This window comes from Triticum aestivum, chromosome 4B (assembly GCF_018294505.1).
Source record: "Triticum aestivum cultivar Chinese Spring chromosome 4B, IWGSC CS RefSeq v2.1, whole genome shotgun sequence".
Taxonomy (NCBI): domain Eukaryota; kingdom Viridiplantae; phylum Streptophyta; class Magnoliopsida; order Poales; family Poaceae; genus Triticum; species Triticum aestivum.
This window is the reverse complement of record NC_057804.1, coordinates 572,590,675-572,614,505: the sequence shown is the minus strand read 5'-3', so window position 1 is coordinate 572,614,505 and position 23,831 is coordinate 572,590,675. Positions and strand designations below refer to the sequence as shown.

General features: G+C 47.9%; 2 protein-coding genes across 2 annotated transcripts; both read left to right on the top strand.

Annotated features, from left to right (window-relative positions):
• Nucleotides 1-5,329: 5,329 nt before the first annotated feature.
• Nucleotides 5,330-6,052, top strand: LOC123089239 (uncharacterized). The gene has a single exon (XM_044510963.1). The coding sequence runs from the start codon at nucleotides 5,376-5,378 to the stop codon at nucleotides 5,733-5,735; it is 360 nt and encodes a 119-aa protein (XP_044366898.1). The 5' UTR covers nucleotides 5,330-5,375; the 3' UTR covers nucleotides 5,736-6,052.
• A 16,982-nt stretch (nucleotides 6,053-23,034) lies between these two features.
• LOC123090226 (uncharacterized) lies at nucleotides 23,035-23,400 on the top strand. Its single transcript, XM_044511631.1, has one exon. It carries the CDS (start codon nucleotides 23,035-23,037, stop codon nucleotides 23,398-23,400), a length of 366 nt encoding a protein of 121 aa, XP_044367566.1.
• The last annotated feature ends 431 nt before the right edge of the window (nucleotides 23,401-23,831 follow it).

Genomic DNA, 23,831 nt, shown 5'->3' with positions numbered 1-23,831 from the left:
TATGTATAACCTGAAAGATGGCAGTCTTTGGCTTCAGCCCCCACGCACATGGTGCGGGGGTGTTTGCAAAAAGAAAAGCGCTTTTTCACACTTAATCCAACGTCTTGGTCCTTTGAAGGAGGTGATAGCGTAGCAAACTAGGCAACCGGACTATAATGCTTTATCACTTTCACTTAGCCATAGGAGCTCGAAGGTGGGGCTACTATATAGCCCCTAGAGGCACCGCGCTTCTCCGAACTCGGGGCGCGTATGTGCCTGACCGGGAAGCGGTCCTTCGTCAAAGCGGAGGAATTCTAAACAATCCAGTAGTCGATCGAGTGGTTGACCAGTCTCTCGCTATATCATGACAGTCAGTTTTCGGCTTTCTCTACTGAGGTGCTCGGCCGGCCGAACCGGGGCACAATCGCAGTAGTTCTCCTGGTGCCGCGTTAGCCGATGGTGCGGAACGTAAGGCAGCAAAACACAGGAGCCGGGCAAACCCAACATTTGACCAAAGACATGATTCGGAGCTGATGCATATAAGGCCTAACTCGAGACGCCGAACACTCCCTGAGGTGTTCGGTCTTTATGATACCGGGCATGACAATGCCCTAAGCCCCTAGTGTCCAGGTACGGGCGGGAACTTCTGACGCGGCCGATGCCAAAACGCCAGCCTCCTCCTCGGTTATGGTAAGAAACCGGGGGATGTGTATCAACAAGAGACAGTAAGAAAGGTTTACGCAGGGTCTTAATCTGAAAAGAATCCTTGTAACGGGTCCCTGCTGCACGTCTGCGCCTGTGTCTCCGTTGTGTTGTATCCTGGACAGGTGTAGCACGTGCTTCATCTGTAAAGGAGAAGAACTTAGTTTGGAAAAGTATCGTGCAAAAGGTGTAGTTAAAATAAAGTATGATGAATTTGAGCTTTATTGGCTCTCATTGTTTGTACGTGCAGCCCCTTGTAAAGGGGTATGCGGCGGTGAAGCCCCTTGTTTATTTATGCCGGACTCGCCTAACCGTGTCCAAGGTCTGAATGACCTGTTTTAGGGCTTTGACCAGCAAGGTCGGATTAGTGTGCGGCTGTCAAAGCAGTCTCACGTTTTCCGTGGTCGAGGAACACTCAGATTTACCCTTTGCTGAGATTATGCCGTATGGACCAGGCATTTTAAGCGTAAGAGACGCGTAATGCGGTATTGCGTTAAAGTGGGCGAATGCTTCGCGTCCCAGTAGTGCTTGATAGCTACTTTTGAATGGGGCGATATGGAAAATGAGCTTTTCGCGACGGAGGTTGTCGGATGAACCGAACACGACCTCTAGTAGTACAGAGCCTGTATATTTGGCGTAAAGGCCAGGCGTCACTCCTTTGAAGGAAGTGCTGCTATGGTGAATTTCGGTAGGGTCTATCCCCATTCTGCGGACGGTGTCCTGGTATAGCAGGTGCCGCACTATGTTTCCGTGTTATCACATGGAGTGAGTTCACTGTTTTGACTTCTAGTGGGAAAGTCTTCTGTTTTCCGGCGTGCTGCTTGTGGGGTTCGTCGTCTTCGCTTGGTGTGTCGGACCCCTTGCGTTCGGCGTTAAGTCGGCCGGACTGCTTGAAGACCCAACAATCTCTGTGGGTATGGTTTGCAGGCTTCCCGGGGGTACTATGTATTTACATATCCTATCCAAAATTTTGTTTAGGTTGGATAGCTCGTCACTGTTGTCCTTGAGGGGCAGTGTTTTATTATTCGGCCGAGAGCTTTTGAATCCGGCGTTGACCGCCGTGCTATTTGGGCCATTTTCCTTATTCCGGCGCTGATCTTTTCTGCGTCGTGATTTTCCATTTCCATCCCTGACTTCGGATGTACTCGGGTCACTGGTGCTGCATCTAGCCAGCCAGCTATCTTCCCCTGCAAAAGCGGGTCATGAGGCTTGTTAGTGCGACCATTGTTCTTGGTTTTTCCTGGCCGAGGTGTCTGGCGAGCCATTCGTCTCGGACGTTGTGCTTAAAGGCTGCTAAGGCTTCGGAGTCCGGACAGTCGACTATTTGGTTCTTTTTGGTGAGGAACCTGTTCCAGAATTTTCTTGCTGACTCTCCGGGCTGTTGAGTTATATGACTTAAATCGTCTGCATCTGGAGGGTGGACATAAGTCCCCTGAAAATTTGCTCGAAACGCATCCTCGAGCTCTTCCCAACTTCCAATGGTGTTTTCTGGGAGGCTTTTGAGCCAATGCCGAGCTGGCCCTTTGAGCTTGAGGGGTAGGTATTTTATGGCATGGAGATCGTCTCCTCTGGCCATATGTATGTGTAGGATATAATCCTCAATCCAGACTCCGAGGTCTGTTGTTCCGTCATATGCTTCTATGTTGACGGGTTTGAATCCCGCTGGAAATTCATGGTCCAGTACCTCATCGGTGAAACATAGTGGGTGTGCGGCGCCCCTGTATTTAGGTGTGCCGTTGTCTTCAAATATTCGGTGGGTTGTATTGCTCCCTGGAGTCTTCTTTTTTGGCCCATAGATGGACCTAACCGGGCCATTTTTTTGCGAGGATCTTTATGTGGATCGTATGCCGGCTTGTGTGCGGCGCCCCTTGCCGCTCTTAGCCTGTCATCTGGTCGTCTAACCGGCCAGGCGGCGTTTTTGTTTTTTGACTGTGGGGGCTCTACGGCCTCCTCGTCAAATTCGGGCAACAACTTGCGCTTCGGGTAGCTCTTCGCCTGTTGACTATTGCCGTATTTATCTGCGGTATTGAGTACTTTGCTCCATCTCATTCTGAGTGTGTCCTCCGCTGTTTTGAGCTTCCGCTTTTGCTTCTTCAGACTTCTTGCAGTGGCGACGAGCCTTTTATGAAGGTTCTTATGCTCCGGTAGTTTGTCGGGCGTGAGATCGCCTTTTTCGCTGGGGATGGGTTGCTTGCCCAATCCATCCTGTTCGGATGGTTGCTTGGTGGCATGTTCATCGTCCACTGCTTCACCCTGCTCTAAGGCTGGGTCAGTATGGGTACCGTTGTTATCGCGGCGGGACTTCGGGTGGCGCTTGCGTCGCCGTTTTGGTTGTTTGTTGGGGGAGTTGTCCTTCGCCACGTCCCGTTGTTCCTCGTAGTCGCTTCCTTTTGGTGTATCCACCATGTATATGTCATATGATGAGGTGGCTTTCCAGTGCCCGGCAGGCGCTGGTTCTTGGTCGTCTCCGGCATCGTCGTCCATACCGTCGATGTCTTCGGAGTCGAAGTCTGGCATGTCGGTTAGATCGTCGACAGTGGCTACCAAGTGGGTGGTGGGTGGGATTTGAATTTCTCCGTCGTTCGTATCCCAACCGTCCTGACCGCAGTCCGGCCAGGGCTCTCCTGATAACGAGAGATACTTTAGCAAACTCAAGATGTCGCCGAAAGGTGAGTGTTGAAAGATGTCCGCAGCGGTGAACTCCATGACCGGCGCCCAATCGGATTCGATTGGAGGGGGCGCGGGAGGTTTGGAGTTCGGCGAGGAGTCCGGCCCCTCGGAGTCACGAGCTTCATGAGGACTAGGTCAGTGTTCGGCTCTATCGCCGTAGAGGTTGCAGCCCCCGAGGCGGTGTCTAGCCACCCGTCCTCGATCTGCGCAGCCGACTCCGAATTGAAGATCGGAGCGGACTCGTGTGCGGCCTCCAGGTTACTGTCCGGCTGCAGAGCTAAGTCATGCCCGTCGTGACAGTGCGGCGCGCTTGGCTGTGGCTCGAATCCATTGAAGATCAAGTCCCCGCGGATGTCAGCCGTGAAGTTCAAACTTCCAAATCTGACCTGACGGCCAGGGGCGTAGCTTTCGATCTGCTCCAGATGGCCAAGCGAATTGGCCCGCAGTGCAAAGCCGCCGAATACGAAGATCTGTCCGGGGAGGAAGGTCTCACCCTGGACTGCGTCGTTGTTGATGATCGAAGAAGCCATCGAGCCTATCGGTGACGACACAGAGGAACTCTCAATGAAAGCACCAATGTCGGTGTCAAAACCGGCGGATCTCGGGTAGGGGGTCCCGAACTGTGCGTCTAGGCGGATGGTAACAGGAGACAAGGGACACGATGTTTTACCCAGGTTCGGGCCCTCTTGATGGAGGTAAAACCCTACGTCCTGCTTGATTGATATTGATGATGTGGGTATTACAAGAGTAGATCTACCACGAGATCAAGGAGGCTAAACCCTAGAAGCTAGCCTATGGTATGATTGTTGTTCGTCCTACGGACTAAAGCCATCCGGTTTATATAGACACCGGAGAGGGCTAGGGTTACACAGAGTCGGTTACAATGGTAGGAGATCTACATATCCGTATCACCAAGCTTGCCTTCCACGCCAAGGAAAGTCCCATCCGGACACGGGACGAAGTCTTCAATCTTGTATCTTCATAGTCTTAGAGTCCGGCCGATGATGATAGTCCGGCTATCCGGACACCCCCTAGTCCAGGACTCCCTCAATGATCGTCGCCGATATCATCTAGAACTACATATGATGATCGTCGTTGATATCATCTAGAACTACATATGATGATCGTCGTTGATATAACCTTGTACTGCTTAAGGATGCATGTTGACTATACATGAAATTATTATCTAGTACTCCCAAACCACGACGAGTAATTTGGAACGGAGGGAGTACTATCTAGTACCTATAATGCTTTATGAAATTGATATCTAGTAGTACCTAGTATCTGAAAATTACAGTTTATTAAAACCGAAACCGGGTAGGAAGCGGGGAAAAATGATGAAAGATATAGCAGTAGTGAGTGGCTAGAAAATCACTACAACTAACTAATAGTAGCGCATTCCAGAAAAGCGCTGCTGATATAATTAACAGTGGTAGCGCAGGTGCAGACCGCGCTACTACTAACAGTTAGTTGTTGCACCATAGTAGTAGCGCGGCTGCCCGCGCTGTTGCTAGCCTCAAAACACGCGCTACTGCTAGTGTTTTTCCTAGTAGTACATAGCAACGAGAAGAAATGGGCGGTCGGGCTCACTGCCCTACACAGCCAGGAAATCGCGCTGAAGATCATGGACGCATGCAAAATCCTTTCCCTGGAAAAGATGGCGTGCGCGCGTACGTACCTTCGATCGCAATGCGTCAAGTTTCAACGCCCAGATATCGCCTCCGGAAATTAGACCTCGCCGTCCCCTGGCCGGCCTCGATTCCGGGGGCGCATGCACCAAGCTGGCCTCGCTGTCGCACGATCCGGAGAAAGTGACCACGCATCCATCCTGTTGACCATGGCATGCACTTGCAGCGCTGTCCCGGCTGCGTGTCGCTCGCCTCGGCGCTAGCTTCGGACTGGCGCATCGCTCGACGCCTTTGCCCGCGCTATAAAGACCGCCGACATCTCGGCATGCAAAGGCACCCACATACGACAAGAAAACTGCACCAGTGCACACCAGTGCTAGTGTGTGACACGCCACCATGAGGTCTCTGCAGGCTGTGCTCGTGGCGGTCCTCGTCCTGCTCGCCGTCGCCGCGACGACAGACGCCGCGTGGGCGCCGATACCGGACCGCGACCTGAACGGCATGGTGGTGCAGCAGGCGGGCCGGTTCGCCGTGCTCGTGCATGACATCACGCACCGGACGACCCTGGTGTTCGTCAAGGTGGAGCGCGGCGAGATGGAGCGGCCGGTCGGCGGCGGCAACGGCACCAACTACCGGCTCGTGGTGACCGCGGCGAGGGCGCCCGGCGGGAACAAGGGCCAGTACGAGTGCGTCGTGTGGGGCGTGCCCGGCTCGCGCACCAGCACCTGGAAGCTCCTCAGCTTCAAGGCGCTCTAGCTGCATGCATGGCCACTGAGCACTCGTACGTGTGAGTGTGATGGTCCGAGGCAAAGCCGCGCGCGTACTCCGCTGAATAATCTGCATATAGTATGTGCATGGGTTTTTTAAGTACTGGTACACGTCCTTTAATTTGTAACCCGCGTAGGCACGGCAAATACCTGTCTGCGTGCAGTCCGCACACACTAGCGCCGGAATAAGTAAGTTGTGACTATCACCCAGTATACTTCTTTTTTGTCATCACTGCCCGAATGATGTATGTTGGTGATTTTATAAGAGTCTTGATACTATGATCGTTCTCAAAGGTGTTTTCCCTATACTCCACTATAATTCAAGCGTCAAATTTTTAACCATGACAAATCAAACGTTTTTTATGATAATATGTGTTTGCCGATGATGAATTTAGTTGATAAGCATGTCAAATCTGTCTCAATTTATTTATTTTTTGTTAGGGAATTTTCGTGCTCGTGAACTAAATTTGGCATAAAAAGTTAAATTTTCCATGCTTAAAAAATTTGATGCCAGATTTGCATTACCGTTTTTCTATACCTATTACGAAATAAGAAAGATTATAGTAACAAGAACAATGCATTGGTAGGAGATTGTGCTTTTTTTTCGAGCAACCGGCAGGAGCTCTGCCTTTTCATTAAGAAGAGAATTGACCAGTTTATAAGGAAAACTGGCCGAAAACCGATACATCTGCCATACACGCACACGCCAGCCCCGATGCTGCGCACCACTCAAGTCGACGACACTGTCACCCAAGTGACCAGAGACGACACCCCACAACAGAACACTGGGCTTCAGAGCCGCTGCTCCGACATCCACACCGGCCCCGAGGCCACGCACCAGCCTAGTCGATGGCTCCGCCGCCCTAGAGGCCAAAGCCAACACCCTATGCACACGAGATATCCGGCGCCGCCGCACCGACTTCCACTCCGGCCCCGAGGCCACGAACCCACCTAGTCGATGACCATGTCGCCCTGGCGACCAAAGACAACCACCACACGTGGGAGATACCCGGAGCCGCCGCTCTGACTTCCACGCCGGCCCCGAGGCCGCGCACTCGCCTAGCCAACGACGAAGGTGAAAAGCCACAAAGCCACCGCCAGCAAATGAATGACCGGACCTCCAAAGGCGTCACCCCCAAGAGAGAAGCGACGAGAAAGGCCGCCGACGCCCACTTCGGCCAAGGCCGAAGTTTGGGTTTTCACCCGAAGAGCCCGTGGCTGAGATGACGAGGGAGATGAAGAGGCTCCACGACGCCGCCTTCAACAAGGGAACGACGTCCTAGGACGCCGTCGACGCCGGCATCGACCAAGGTCGAGTTAGGCTTTCACCTGGAGCTCACCAAACCCATCTTCACCACAGCCAATCACCACCGACAGCGGCCAAGCACTCTATACCGCTCGCCACCGCCAACCACCTCTTACACGGCCAGCAAAACCACCACGACACCACGCGCTGTCATGGCAGCCCCGCACCCACCGCTAAGAGCGGCGCCGCCGCTGTTGGAAATATGAGCAATTTACCGAATGATTTTATTAACAGAAATACTAGATAAAGCATGACTAAAATAGCAAATATAAAGCAAGTCATGCAATCTGACAGAGAGAAGGTAAACATCGTCTGCATATATGAACTTGAGCTAAACACATCTAGAACAGACACTAGATGAAGTTGCTTATACGACATAGACCCTAACATACGTAGGGCAGAAATTAGAGCCAAGAACTGAAGCAGAACTTCTAACAGAAAGGAGAAGAACACGTACGGCACAGCAGCAGCAGAAGCGCTGGACTTGGGGTCGGTGTCCTCGCCTGCCATGTCGTTGAGGAGGTCGTGGACGTCGGAGAAGAAGTCGTCGCCGGGGAAGTAGTCGTCGGCGACCGGATCATCTGTGATGAAGCAGCCAGTAGTCGCGCTGAGCGCTCCCCAAAAACCTTATCACCCTTCTCCCATACAGGACTCAAAAGGTGCGGTCTCGGAGGCCTACTGTCCTGACCTGCGGTGCACGCCGCAAGTCGGGATGAGGAAGAACGTAGTAGCAGCGCAGTGCTCAGGAACTTGTGGCGAGAGGAGGAAGAGACTCTGGTGCGTATCTCTGGGAGGAGCAACCTCCCTTTTATAGGCGCAAGAGAAGAAGGCGAGAGGCTGCGCTGGGAGCTGAAGAGAACGAGGGAGAAGAAACGAACAGGCAGCAGGCGAAGAGGTGCGCCGTTCGTATTCAATCTCCACTACAGCAAAACGTTTCAGCTTCCGCGTGCCCTTTCGTATACCCGTAGTGCGTGGCAAGAATTTACATCGACTCGGCTCATTCCCGCAACCTGCGGCGCGGCGCGGCACGTCGTGACGAGGCGGAGGAGGAGCGCGCGTGGATGTCCCTCTTGTTCTCATGCTCATACAAGTGGGGAAGGAGCCTCCCTTATAAAGAGGTCCAACTCCCTCTAAACTAGCAAGGTGGGACTAAACTTTAGTTCCACCTCTTGCCTTGCACGAATGGGCTGCGTGGGCCTCTAGGATTTATTAGGAATTTTTGAAACTGCTATGCTAGGCCCAAATAGACAAAAATTCCAGCAATCCCCCACCAGATCCCAGAGGCACACAAAATTTGCCTTTGGTTCCAAAACACTGTTTTATATACCGTTACTGCAGTGAAGACTGTTAAGTTGAACTTCCACCTAGAACTCTATGCTACACTAGTAAGCAACTTGAACAGTGGACTGGGCCTTGAACTGCAAGTTTTCTGCGAATCTAGCTTCACATAAAGCCTTGATCGATACGTGGCTACCGTGGGTCTTCCCCGCGGGTGGAGCTTATGCGTCATACTCCGTGACCTCTCATGAGTTTATTAGAGAGAACCCTACTCTCATAGATTGCGAAGTTTAACAATCAGACTCATATAGGTGCGTTCTTCAAAAGATGTTCTGCGGGACAACATCTCTGCTTCAAAGAGCCACTTAGAACACATTAAGATATACATCAACCTGCCATGCAGATTAGGAGAGTATTGCATCTTCATGGAGTGGTATTTTAACAGTAAGGATACTCTCCTCCCAGTTGACCAACAGCTTGTCTTCCACATCTAATTCACGGGATCTCCGATCACAAAGAATAGGTTACCACTATGAACAACTCATATTGTGGGTCTCATACCCATCTCCCTCGATGCATTATCTATCACATTACGTGATAGACCCTTAGTAAAAGGATCTGCCAAATTTTTAGACGTTTGGATATAATCCAATGCAATAACTCCGGAGTTTTTCATTTTTCTGACAGACTTTAACCTTCTCTGAACGTGTCTTGATGACATCATGTTATCCTTTGAGCTGCTCACTTTAGTGATCACAGTTTGATTGTCACGGTTCATAAGGATACCCGGTACAGGTTTCTCAACTATCGGCAAGTCATTCAAGAGCCGACGAAGCCAATCTGCTTCAACCGTAGCTGTATCTAGTGCTGTGAGTTCTGCTTCCATTGTTGACCTCGTTAAGATGGTCTGCTTGCAAGACTTCCAAGAAACAGCGCCACCTCCATGAGTGAATACATATCCGCTCGTGGCCTTTATCTCATCAGCATCTGAGATCCAGTTTGAGTCACTATACCCTTCAAGCACCTTTGGGTGCCCAGTGTAGTGAATTCCATAATTCGCAGTGCCTTTCAAATAATGCAAAACTCTCTCTAGAGCTTTCCAATGCACATCTCCTGGTTTTGAGACAAACCGGCTCAGTTTGCTAACAGCAATAGAGATGTCAGGTCTTGTAGCACTGGCTAAGTACATAAGCGAGCCAATGATCTGTGAATATTTCAATTGGTCTCTAGCAATTCTCCGATTCTTTCAAAGCAACACACTAGCATCATATGGTGTTGGAGATGGCTTGCAGTTACTGTAGCCAAAGCGACTCAAGATCTTTTCCATATAGTGGGATTGAAGCAATGTAATCCCACCATCACCGTCTCTCAACAACTTGATGTTCAGAATGACATCAGCCACTCCTAAATCCTTCATCTCAAAACAGCGAGATAGGAAATCCTTGACCTCTTTAATAACATTCAGATTTGTTCTGAAAATTAGTATGTCATCAACATACAAGCAAAGCATAACCCCCTCGCCCCCACCATGGCGATAGTACACACATTTGTCAGCTTCGTTTACAACAAAGCTTGTAGCTGTTAAAGTTCTTTCGAACTTCTCATGCCACTGTTTGGGTGCTTGCTTGAGTCCATACAAAGACTTCAGCAACTTGCACACTTTCCCTTCCTGACCATCTACTACAAACCCATCTGGTTGTTCCATATAAATTTCCTCATCCAACTCTCCATTTAGGAAAGCAGTCTTAACATCCATTTGATGAACGAGAAGACCATGTGAGGCAGCTAGTGAAAGTAGAACTCGAATAGTGGTCAGTCGAGCCACAGGTGAGTAAGTATCAAAGAAGTCTTCACCTTCCTCTTGGGTATAACCCTTTGCCACGAGCGGAGCCTTGTACTTTTCAATAGTACCATCAGCCCTAAGCTTCTTCTTGAATACCCATTTGCATCCTATAGGTTTGCACCCATAAGGACGATCAGTTATCTCCCAAGTTTCATTCGCCAAGATGGAATCCATCTCGCTACGAACCGCTTCCTTCCAGTAGTCAGCATCTTCAGATGCATAGGCCTCTGAAATAGAACTGGGAGTGTCATCTATGAGATACACAAGAAAATCATCACCAAAATACTTGGCAGTCCTCTGTCTCTTGCTCCTAGTAGGAACTTCATTGTTCTCCTCCACAGGACTTTCAAAGTGTTCCATCGATATGGCCGGTTCAGTAATTTTAACTGGTTCCTGATTCGATGAACTAGGCATCTCCTGGTTAGATGAGGTAGCCATATCCTTCATGGGAAAGATATCTTCAAAGAAAGTCGCATCATTCGACTCCATGATCGTACCGACATGCATGTCAGGTAACTCAGATTTTACAACCAAGAATCTATAGCCAATGCTATGAAAAGCATATCCCAGGAAAACACAATCCATAGTTTTTCTTCCCAACTTCCACTTCTTTGGAATGCCAACATTGACTTTCGCCAAACAACCCCAGGTTCGTAGATAAGAGAGCTTTAACCTTTTCTTCTCCCATTCCTCGAATGGAGTTATCTCTTTGTTCTTTGTGGGAACTCGGTTTAGGACATGAGCAGTCAATATCGTCTCCCCCCACCATGCCTTGGAGAGACCCGATGTGTCTAACATGGCGTTAACCAAATCAGTTAGAGTACGGTTCTTTATTTCGGCCACCCCATTTGACTGAGGTGAGTAGGGAGGCGTCCTCTTATGGATTATACCATGTTCCGCACAAAAAGCATCAAATTCATTGGAAAAATACTCTCCACCACGGTCGTGAAGGAAATATGCCCTAGAGGCAATAATAAAGTTATTATTTATTTCCTTATATCATGATAAATGTTTATTATTCATGCTAGAATTGTATTAACCAGAAACATAATACATGTGTGAATACATAGACAAACATAGTGTCACTAGTATGCCTCTACTTGACTAGCTCGTTTATCAAAGATGATTATGTTTCCTAACCATGGACAAAAGAGTTGTCATTTGATTAACGGGATCACATCATTAGGAGAATGTTGTGATTGACTTGACCCATTCCGTTAGCTTAGCACTTGATCGTTTAGTATGTTATTGTTGCTTTCTTCATGACTTATACATGTTCGTGTAACTATGAGATTATGCAACTCCCGTTTACCGGAGGAACACTTTGGGTGCTACCAAACGTCACAACATAACTGGGTGATTATAAAGGAGTACTACAGGTGTCTCAAAAGGTACATGTAGGGTTGGCGTATTTCGAGATTAAGTTTTGTCACTTCGATTGTCGGAGAGGTATCTCTGGGCCCTCTCGGTAATGCACATCACTATAAGCCTTGCAAGCAATGTAGCTAATGAGTTAGTTATGGAATGATGCATTACGTAACGAATAAAGAGACTTGCCAGTAACGAGATTGAACTAGGTATTGGATACCGACGATCGAATCTCGGGCAAGTAACATGCCGATGACAAAGGGAACAGCGTATGTTGTTATGCGGTTTGACCGATAAAGATCTTCGTAGAATATGTAGGAGCCAATATGAGCATCCAGGTTCCGCTATTGGTTATTGACCGGAAACGTGTCTCGGTCATGTCTACATAGTTCTCGAACCCGTAGGGTCCGTACGCTTAAAGTTTCAATGACAGTTATATTATGAGTTTATGAGTTTTGATGTATCGAAGGAGTTTGGAGTCACGGATGAGATCGGGGACATGACGAGGAGTCTCGAAATGGTCGAGACGTAAAGATTGATATATTGGACGACTATATTCGGACATAGGAAAGGTTTCGAGTGATTCGGGTATTTTTCGGAGTACCGGGGAGTTACGGGAATACGGGGAAGAGTATTGGGCCTTAACGTGCCTTAGTGGGAAGGAGCCAGGAGGTGGCGTGTGCCCCTCCCAAGCCCAGTCCGAATTGGACAAGGGGTTTGGGGCGCGGCCCCCCTCTCCCTTCCTTCTCCACTCCCCTCCTTTCCCCCCTTCTCCTAGTTGGACTAGGAAAGAGGAGTCCTACTCCCGGTGGGAGTAGGACTCCCCTTGGCGCGCCCCTCCTTGACCGGCCACCCCCTCCCCCTTGGCTCCTTTATATACAGGGGCAGGGGGGCACCCCGATACACACAAGTTGATCTACGGATCATTCCTTAGCCGTGTGCGGTGCCCCCCTCCACCATATTCCACCTCGGTCATATCGTCGCGGAGTTTAGGCGAAGCCCTGCGCCGGAAGAACATCATCATCGTCACCACGGCGTCGTGCTGATGGAACTCATCCCCGACGCTTTGCTAGATTGGAGCCCGGGGAACGTCATCGAGCTGAACGTGTGCTGAACACAGAGGTGCCGTACGTTCGGTGCTTGGATTGGTCGGATCGTGAAGACGTATGACTACATCAACCGCGTTGTCATAACGCTTTCGCTTACGGTCTACAAGGGTACATGGACAATACTCTCCCCTCTCGTTGCTATACCATCACCATGATCTTGCGTGTGCATAGAATTTTTTTTGAAATTACTACGTTCCCCAATAGGTCAGACCTAAGCCTCTTGATTTTTCGATCAAGTTGGTTTTCCACTTCAGCTTTATAGATCTTGAAAAAGTTCAAAGCCTCATCCTTAGATTTCAGAAGATACACACGGCAGTATCTAGTGGAGTCGTCAATTAACGTCATGAAATATTTCTTTCCACCTTTTGTCAAAACACCATTCATTTCACATAGATCTGAATGTATAAGTTCTAGTGGTGCAAGATTTCTCGTCTCCACAGTCACGTGAGACTTACGAGGTTGCTTAGCTTGCACACACACTTGACACTTAGATCCCTTGACAGCGGTGAAACTAGGGATTAAGTTCAACTTTGCTAGTCGCGACATGCAACCAAAGTTAACATGACAAAGACGTGAATGACACACATTTGATTCACTATTGTTGCAAATATGATTAACAACTTTGTTGCAAACGTCTGATAAGGATAAACGAAACAGGCATCCTGACTCATAGCCTTTACCAACAAAGGTACCATACTTGGATATTACAAATTTATTTGACTCAAAGACAAGCTTATAGCCATCTCTACACAAAAGAGATCCGCTAACAAGATTTTTATTGACGGAGGGGACATAATGCACGTTCTTCAGCCGCACGATCTTCCCCGAAGTAAACTTCAGATCGACGTGCCAACACTACGAAAAGAAGCACTTGAACCGTTGCCCATCAGCACGGTTGAAGTCCCTGCGGTCTGATAAGACGAAAACATGGAAATATCACCGCATACATGCACATTTGCACCCGTGTCAATCAACCAGTCAGGAGAATGACATACTGAAAAAATAGTGGGAAATATACCATATCCAGCATCCTTCATGTCAGTGTCTCCAATGACAACATTAGCGGTCTTGCCGCCTTTCCCGGGATGACGCTTGTCATAGCGATTGGGGCAACTAGGAGCCCAATGATCAGGATCTTCACACACATGACATACACCTTTCTTCTTGTCATTCTTCTTCTTGAAGTTCGTGTGCTGCACAGCCTTGTTCTTTCCATCAAACTTTGCTTTACCATCAAGCTTGCCCTTGTTCTTGAACTTGTGGGTCTGGAAGTTCTTCTTCTGTACCAGATTGGCACTAGATCCTCCCTCAATACCTCGAGCACGTGTGTCCTTTGCTCTCGCCTTTTCTTCCACATCAAGAGTACCAATGAGATCCGGGACGAAAAACTCCTGTCTCTTATGCTTCAGTAAGGTAGCAAAGTTCCTCCACGAAGGAGGAAGCTTAGTGATGATACCCCCGGCAACAAACTTGTCCGGTAAGATACAATTGAAGTGCTCAAGTTCTCTAGCAAATGACTGTATCTCATGAGCCTGCTCAACCATGGAGCGCTCTTCAGTCATCCTGTAATCATAGAATTGCTCCATGATGTACAGCTCAATGCCGGCATCCGAGACCCCAAACTTGGCCTCGAGTGCGTCCCACATATCTTTTTCATTGTCAATTGATGCATAAGCATCAACTATGTTCTCACCAAGAACACTCAAGAGAGCAGCCTTAAACAAGGTATCCATTTTCTGAAAAGCTTGTGCCTGTTGGGCATCTTGCTCCCCTTCAGGTTTGCCAAGAGTGGCGTCATAGCAGCTCATGGTCTGAAACCATAAGACTACTCTCACGCGCCACCCCTTATAGTGGATACCCTCAAACATAGGAGGTCTCATGGAAGCAACAAAACCACTCGGGATAAATTGCCTATAATAAGGTTTTTGGATTGTTGGAAATATGAGCAATTTACCGAATGATTTTATTAACAGAAATACTAGATAAAGCATAACTAAAATAGCAAATATAAAGCAAGTCATGCAATCTGACAGAGAGAAGGTAAACATCATCTGCATATATGAACTTGAGCTAAACACATCTAGAACAGACACTAGATGAAGTTGCTTATACGACATAGACCCTAACATACATAGGGCAGAAACTAGAGCCAAGAACTGAAGCAGAACTTCTAACAGAAAGGAGAAGAACACGTACGGCACAGCAGCAGTAGAAGCGCTGGACTTGGGGTCGGTGTCCTCGCCTGCCATGTCGTTGAGGAGGTCGTGGACGTCGGGGAAGAAGTCGTCGTCGGGGAAGTAGTCGTCGGCGACCGGATCGTCCGTGATGAAGCAGCCAGTAATCACGCTGAGCGCTCCCCAAAAACCTTATCACCCTTCTCCCATACATGACTCAAAAGGTGCGGTCTCGGAGGCCTACTGTCCCGACCTGCGGTGCACGCCGCAAGCCGGGATGAGGAAGAACGTAGCAGCAGCGCAGTGCTCAGGAACTTGTGGCGAGAGGAGGAAGAGACTCTGGTGCATCTCTCTGGGAGGAGCGACCTCCCTTTTATAGGCGCAAGAGAAGAAGGCGAGAGGCTGCGCTGGGAGCTGAAGAGAACGAGGGAGACGAAACGAACAGGCAGCAGGCGAAGAGGTGCGCCGTTCGTATTCAATCTCCACTACAGCAAAACGTTTCAGCTTTCGCGTGCCCTTTCGTATACCCGTAGTGCGTGGCAAAAATTTACATCGACTCGGCTCATTACCGCAACCCGCGGCGCGTCGTAACGAGGCGGAGGAGGAGCGCGCGTGGATGTCCCTCTTGTTCTCATGCTCATACAAGTGGGGAAGGAGCCTCCCTTATAAAGAGGTACAACTCCCTCTAAACTAGCAAGGTGAGACTAAACTTTAGTTCCACCTCTTGCCTTGCATGAATGGGTTGCGTGGGCCTTTAGGATTTATTAGGAATTTCTGAAACTGCTATTGGGCTAGGCCCAAATAGACAAAAATTCCAGCAGCCGTGCCGCCATCCTACCTCCTCGCTGCCGCAGCCAACGTGCCATAGCGCCGCCCGCAGCCCGCCGAACTCGAGGCCGACCACCACGCGCCAGATCCGGGACAGCCTCGCCCGGATCCACGCCCTGAACGCCGCCGGGACTCGCCGTGCTGGGAACACCTCGAGCCGCTCCTCCGCCGGCCACCACACGCCAGATCCGCGGGAGCCCCGCCTGTATCCGATTGTGCTGTCTACCTTCAATCTCCACATTCTGAAAAGAAGAAAACATAGGTGATTCTCACGCATTAGCAAAGCTCAAAACTTGCTAGTCCTACTTCCCGCGGTTGGCCGATCTTCGGGGGACTGCGTAAGCCTAACACATCCGGCTAAAATCGTTCTCTTCCTGAAAAAGCCCGATGCCACAAAAGTCGAAGACTAACAGCCGATCAGCGTGATAATATGTTCAAGACAATCTGATGGTTAACCCTCTGGTGCCTGACGTTCCGACACTAGTATCCAAGTGCTAGAGTGCCTTCCTGCAAAAACGACGCGTCGACGAAAACCTCGTATATGTGCATAATCTGACTAAAGATCTACAACGAACAAACAAATCAGGTATGATTCTCAACTTGAATATCTCCACCTCCTTCTATCATGTCAGTTGGGTTTATCTTCTTGAGGTGCTTCGTCGCCTGGGTCTAGACAACACTGATGGACATTGGGACTAGATTTCTTTGTCAATGGTCACAGGGTCCTTGTTGTGAGTTTTGTCCCGCGGGAGATTTTCGGAGCCCGGGGCCAAACAAAAACTCAGGGCCCTTTAATATAACAAAAATAATCACTACTACTAATAAATTTGTTATGCATTCAAAATAAATACGTATTTATATCAGATAACTTGTACGCATTACCTTAACAATTTCTTCTAATACTCGATGCAAAGTCTCCTATGATGGGGTTGATGTCAGTCTCATCATTGATTAATTTATGAAGTACCAGTATTACTCCTGAAAGTTTTGTAAATAGCTTTTCTCTGTGATTCTATCACACTTAGTGGCAAAGGTAGAAACAGAACATGACTGACTTCTAGCATACAAAAAAATTCTCTAATTGCAATAAAAAATGATATAGTGTAAATTATATATTTAGCACTAACATACTTATTAATTAATCTACTAGAGAACCAAAAACAGCCAAGGTTGAAGGTATGAAGGCAAATTCATAAATAAATAGCATACCTGGATAAAGTTAAGTTCTCTCAATGGTTTTGGTGACTTGAATAAAAAATGATGTTCTCTTCATTCTTTGCAAAGATGACTCCCTTAAGGTTACTTCCAATGCATTGGTGCTTATACATGAGATGCTAAGTGCATTAAAAACCTTAACAACTAGTCTCCCCAATGCATAGGTGCTTGACTTTTGTAGCTAAGCTTTCCTCGTTGAATTGTTTAACAATTAAATTCCTCCATGCATTGGTTGGCAGTCATTTTGCATAGGCCCACACGCTTAGCACGGTTTTCTCCCGGGTCACCATAATGTTCTCTCTCCTCTTCAATTGCATTGCCACATCATTTTTTTCCCTATGTGGCGCCCTTAGCACCTATACACCGTGGAGCACTGGAAAGGGCCTAATGCAACCAGGGGAATCTTTGGCATAATTACCTACCATCCTAGATATGACTGAATCATTACAACACTAGTCATCTTGGTACATATGCATTCATCAGAGGGTATGAAAATTAGAGAACAACAAACCTCTTCTGGTGAGATGGTGGCACGACGGAAGTATGTGGAACGCAGATTGAGGGAAGCCGGACGCGGTCGTATACTCGTGTGATTGTAGAGGATCGATGACCTTCACTATGTGGGGGCGCCATGAGAGAGATCGTTGGCGGCGGACGATGGGAACATCAGATTAGGGATTTTGGAAAATAGTGACTGAGGAGATTAGACGACCTTTTTATTGACATCAAGGAGATTAGACGACCTGCTTCTCCGTTGCCTTCCTTTATATTCCCTACTATGTACAACTATGAGCGCATTACACAACGATAAAGATACGATCTCGGCCATGTGCTCATGCATCTAACTCTCAGCACACATGATTGATCGATCGGCTATGCCCTCGCCTGTACGATCCTAGCACCAGGCTCGAGAAGTTCATGGGCTAGCCCGCATACTTGTGCTGGAGGGGGACCCTCGATGTTGGGGGCCCGGGGCGGCGGCCCCCTCCCTCCCCCCCCCCCCCCTTCACCCATGCGCATGGCCTGCATCAAGGATCTATGTCTTTGCCTATGCTATTCGTTTTTGCCATCAACCCCTTTCACAAGAGAGTTAAGGTGGGATATTTGATGGCAATCCTGAAGCCCTATCAAGGGGCGTTTGGCTTGTTGCAAGATCTACATGTTTGCCGATGACACTAGCATTCATGCGAATCTGGTGGAAGAAGAGCTACATGCAATCGTCGCGATTATAGTTGCTTTCGCAAGGCCGGTGGCTTGATCGCCACTTTGTTCAAGATGTGTTCCCGATCTGTTGCAATGATATTGACCTTCCAAACATTCTTCCAGCTTTCCATCTAGAATACATGCAACAATGTTGCCCAAAAGAGACAGTAAGAAGCATTTGGCTCATAAGCAGGGCAAGCCCATTAATCCAACAGTACCGAGCCCCATTTCACACCATCCCTTTGTCATGTATAACTTAATCCATGGGAAAAGTTGTTCCTGCACATGTAAGTTGTGAATTCAGTGACAAAACTATCGTGTACAGTTGAATGGTTATCTCCAATGTTTGCATGTGTACCACAAGGATATAATCCCGAAGCAACATGCGATTAGAGGTTGCTTTTATGACTTTAGGTGAGGAGCCTTCCAAATATTAATGTCCTGAATTGGGGATAGCTTATGTGGAACTGTGCGCAATATGCAAAGCTTGGAAAGTACACCCAAGCGCAACCCAATTCCAGTAAACTGGGTCATACCAAAAAAGGACCAAGAGGAATTTCAAGCGAAAAAGCCCCAAAGGTCAATGAATTCCATGAGTTGTGTAGGTTCCGGTCAATTCTAGTGATAGATCTGATCAAAATTAAGTCCCTTTGGGACGAAGGGAAAGCAATAGAATTTTGGAGGAGAAGATTATTGCACGAGGTTTTTCTTTGATTGTTTGGAATAAATGAATGGTTACCCAAGATTCATGTGGAGTTCCAATGGATGGCTACTTCAGAGCAAGTACAATAGTGGGCTATAAGCCCGCTTACATGACACTTTTGCCTATCTGGAGAAGAGAGACAAGAAAAAAGTGATGGAGTGAACATGCAAGAGCCCGCCGCTACACGTGCTTCTAGGTAAAAGCATTTAATGAGAGAAAAGAGAAAGACACAAAGTTAAAAAAAAATCTAACCTTATAGCGAACCTTATAGTCAGCTCTCTATTGTATGAGTAATTAATAATGCTAACTCTTAATGACATGTCATATTTATACAGCCAGCTGCTGGCTATATTATTAACCATGCTCTCATATGGATTTTGGAGGAAACCAAACATGACGAGGTAATAAAGTCATGCGTTCTCCTTTCCCCCCTGCAATTTATGTGTGTTTACTCTTTTGAATTTTCATATGGTTTACATTCCCATAGGGACTATGGATCACAAGGATAAATGACACCTTAATTCCATGTGATTTTTATGTGTCTCACCACTTGTTTTTCACCTATTTCGTTGCTAAAGTGATTTGGCGTATTGTAGGGTCCGGTTTTGGCACTGAGGTATGCCCTAACAATATTTGGCAATTTTACTCGTGGTGCTACTCTTTATGGTCGGAAGGAGAACAATTTGGCACAATTTTTTCTGAAATACGCATGAGTGTGTTTATCATATACTCCATCCGTCCCATAATACAAAAACCTTTTTTACACTACACTAGTGTAAAAAGCGCTCTTATATTATGGGACAGGGAGTATTGAAGAAGAGACTGGGGAGAAGAGTCCCCCCCCCCCCCCCCCCCCCCCAGGTGTGTTTATCATATACTCCATCCGTCCCATAATACAAAAACGTTTTTTACACTACACTAGTGTAAAAAACGCTCTTATATTATGGGACAGGGAGTATTAAAGAAGAGACTGGGGAGAAGAGTCCCCCCGCCACACACACACACTTCACAACATTATATTGTTACATGCAAACACTGGTCCACCAACAATTTTACAAAATTGGTTTAGTTGCGATCCATGAGCTATGTGGATTGCCCGAAACAAAGCTACCTTCGAAACAATTGGTTTAGCCTAGAGCCCGCAATCAGATTGAGTTAACCAGTTAATGGATTAATGACACATTTCATCACTCATGGAATGGGATTAGTAGCCTGGCTAAAAAAACTATGATTTTTATGTTCCTGCCATTTTTTTTATCTTCGTTACAAAGCTCTTTTGTAGCTTTACTATTAAATCCGTCTAAAAAAAATGCTCTACTAATAAATCATACGTACTACTTCAGTGAACTACGGATTATGTAGCGTAGACTTTAAGGTTTTACTACATGAAAACCGGAAATGATAGCTGCTGACCTGCATCAAGAAGTTCCAACACACGCTGCACCGCCCACGACTACCCGCTAATGCAAGCCGGCCATGCCAAGCTCATCATCCCGCTCGATCGATCTCATGCATGCAGATCTGAACTTGATCCTAGCCAAAACAAAAAACAAACCTGAAATCTAAAAAGCGGCCGGCCACTAAATAGACAGAACGAGCGGCCGAACGCTCGCCGCTTGATCGACTCAGATCGTGCGGCCCGCAACGCCAGGTGTTACCTGGTCGGCGAGGCAGTCGCGAGCACCGCGCTACACGACAGACGTCCAATCTCTCCTCCTCCACCTTCTCCTCTTCAGCCACGCCCATCTTCCCCCGTCGTTCCCCTTCTCCATCCACCTGCCCCCGAGCAGCAGGGAGCATCGGCGCCTGCGCTGCGTCGCCATGGATGGCCCGCCCCGAGTAGCAGCCAGCAGCCAACGACGTGAGGCTGGGAGTTCCTCTTCTCCCCGGATCCCGGTGACGGCGAGATCCAGCAGATGTAGACCAACCGGTGGTTGTCGTCGCCACGGCACGCGGCCCTCCATGGGCTTGTGCTTCCGCTCGCCTGGCGACGTGGTTCCCAGTGACTTACCAAACGGCTGCTTCGATCTGTGCCCCGATGACATACCTAGTGCCCCAAGAAGGTCGTATCTTCTCCTCATCCACTCCTTTTGCTCTCTTTCTCTCTCTTCTTCCCTGGCCTGATGCGATGATTTGCCCCCAACAAATCCATCAATTTTTCATGTTTCCTTGTCGGGAATGAATAGATTGGATGTGTTGGTTCGTTGCTGCAGGGACGTGCTGGAGTCCTCGTCCACTGCATCTAGTAATTACAGGCCGCAGCATAGGAAGATAGAGAATCTCTGCCAACATTTCTGCTCAGATTGCGTACAACTACAAAGTGTTGCAGTACCCAGATCAGAAGCCTCTGCATCCTGAAACGGCACCTTCGCCACTTGCAGATCCAGAACAAGTATTTATAGGGTAGTTTTAGTTGGCATCTATAGTAGTTTTAGTTGCACACATAGTTGTTTTTCGTTGGACATGATTATTGGAAAGTTGCACATACGGTGATCATTTTTGTTGGCATCTATAGTAGGTTTAATTTAATTGCACACATATTTGTTCTCAGTTGGATACGATCATTGGGAAGTTGCACACACAGCGATCATTTTTTGTTGGCATCTACAGTACTTCTAGATATTACGCACATAATTGTTCTCGGTTAGATACGGTCATTTGGAAGTTACATACACGGTGATCATTTTTTGTTGGCATCTATAGTAGTTCCAGTTGCACACATAGTTGTTTTCAGTTGAACATAATCATTGAAAAGTTGCACACACAAGGATTATTTTTGGTTGGCATCTATAGTAGTTCTAGTTGCACACATAGTTGTTTTCAGTTGGACACGGTCATTGGAAAGTTGCACACACGACGATCATTTTTTGTTGGCATCTATAGTAGTTCTACTTGCACATATAGTTGTTTTCAGTTGGACACGGTCATTGGAAGTAGTTGGCAGGGGCAATAGAAGTAGTTGCACAGAATCTGCTAGGCAGTTGGCCAGGGCAACAGATAAAGTTGCACATTTCACTGACATGAATTTGTTGAATGGTGAAAAAATGCACATCCATAGACCATGAGGGTGCAGAAAAGTTGTATACAGGTGAGATCTTTGAAACTAGATCCCGCATGGATATATTTTGACGAATTTTTTTCGATGCCAATTTTGGAGCTATATAGTGCAACTCTATTACTGCATTGTGCAACTTTATTACTACATCGTGCAATTTTTTTCCAAAACTAATGTTTGGAGCCGCGCCTTCGTATGAGGTTACAACCTAGCAACCACGACAACTTTGATGTGCGACTAGTCTATTGCCTCGACGAAAGTCGATGTGCAACCTCCTCTTGTAATGTAGTCTAGTGGCACACACATTGATATTTAGTTGGCTTGTAATGTAGTCTAGTTGCACATACATTGATATTTAGTTGGCTTGTAATGTAGTCTAGTTGCACACATATTGATGTTTAGTTGGCAGGAAGACTAATTGCACACGCATATGCTTAGTTGGCTTGTAATTTAGTCTAGTTGCACACACACTGATGTTTAGTTGGCAGGACACTAGTTGCACACACATATGCTCAGTTGGTGTGGCAATTTAGTCTAGTTGCACACACATTGATGTTTAGTTGGCAGGACTTTTTTGGCACACACACATATGCTCAGTTGGCACGGCAATCTAGTCTAATTGCACACACATTGATGTTTAGTTGGCAGGACTTTTTTGGCACACACATATGCTCAGTTGGCGCGGCAATCTAGTCTAGTTGCACACACATTGATGTTTAGTTGGCAGGAAGACTAGTTCGTCGAAACATCCCCATGCAGGATATAGTTTTGAAGAGCACGTCGCGAGGATTCCAGCGGTGAAAACGAATCTTAATTCCGACGCGCGGTTTGGAAGATATAGCTTTTTGAAAATTTTGAAAACCGAAACAAATGCATATGTGATCTGTTTTTTCCAACTGACTGTGACCGGTGTGAATGTATTAAATGCTAAAAGATACATGCGCTAGCGGACAAAAATTACACACATTCATGTCTATTTTAGGCCAGCCGCTCGCGCATGTATGGCTGGCCGCTCCATCGCGCTAGTGGGCAGCCGGCCGCCCACTAGACGCTCCCAAAAACAAAAGGAAAACACGTAACGGCCGATCGACGCATTGCTTTCGCCTTTTCCCACGCTATAAATCGGGCCAAAGTCTCACGTAATCAACCATTGCTCGCATCGGTGTAGCCTCCTCAGTCCTCACTCGTCTGATAGCAACATAGAAGATGAGGTCGCTACCGCTGCTGCTGCTGCTGCTGCTTGGAGCGGTCCTCCTCGTGGCCGCCACGCTCCCGGAGGGGGCGTCGGCCAAGTTGAAGGAGGCAAACCCGCGGGGCGTGGTGATCCAGCAGGTGGGGCGGTTCGCGGTGATCGTGTACGACCTGGCGCACAGCGCGGGCCTGACGTACGTGGGGGTTGTGCGCGGCGAGACGGAGGAGGCGGTGGGCGGCGGCAACATCTACCGCCTGGTGGTGGCGGCGGCGAAGCCCGACGGGAGCAAGGCGCAGTACGAGTGCCTGGTGTGGGGCGTGCCGGGGTCCAGCCTCAGCACCTGGAAGCTCCGCAGGTTCAGGAAGATCGCAATAGTATAGCCGACAGGGCAAGTATCAACCGCTAGTACACTGACGTCTTTGTTGGCTCACGCGTATGATTTGCAAGTTTGTTTCTGTCGTCCTTGCTTTCGAGTGCCAGTGTATTTTTCTTAAGAGGGAGTGCCAGTGTAAGTGGCCGTGCAATAAGTTTTCTCCCAGCACAATGTGATTGCCATATGTTTTCTAACGTTATATATATGCCTGAATCGAATAAACGATTTCACGCGAGTTTATCTCTTTTTCTTACAGGGAGTTCACCTATTATTTACACTGGCTTGTTTTTAAAGAAGGGTCCCGATAACTGCCACACGTGTGGGCGTTAAGGGACCTGCCCACATGTTCTGTGTGGTGCCTAAGAGGACCAGCCCACACGCTTGTGTGTGGGCAAAACAACTAACGCTCACACGCCTTTTTTCCCCTCCTGGTCTCTC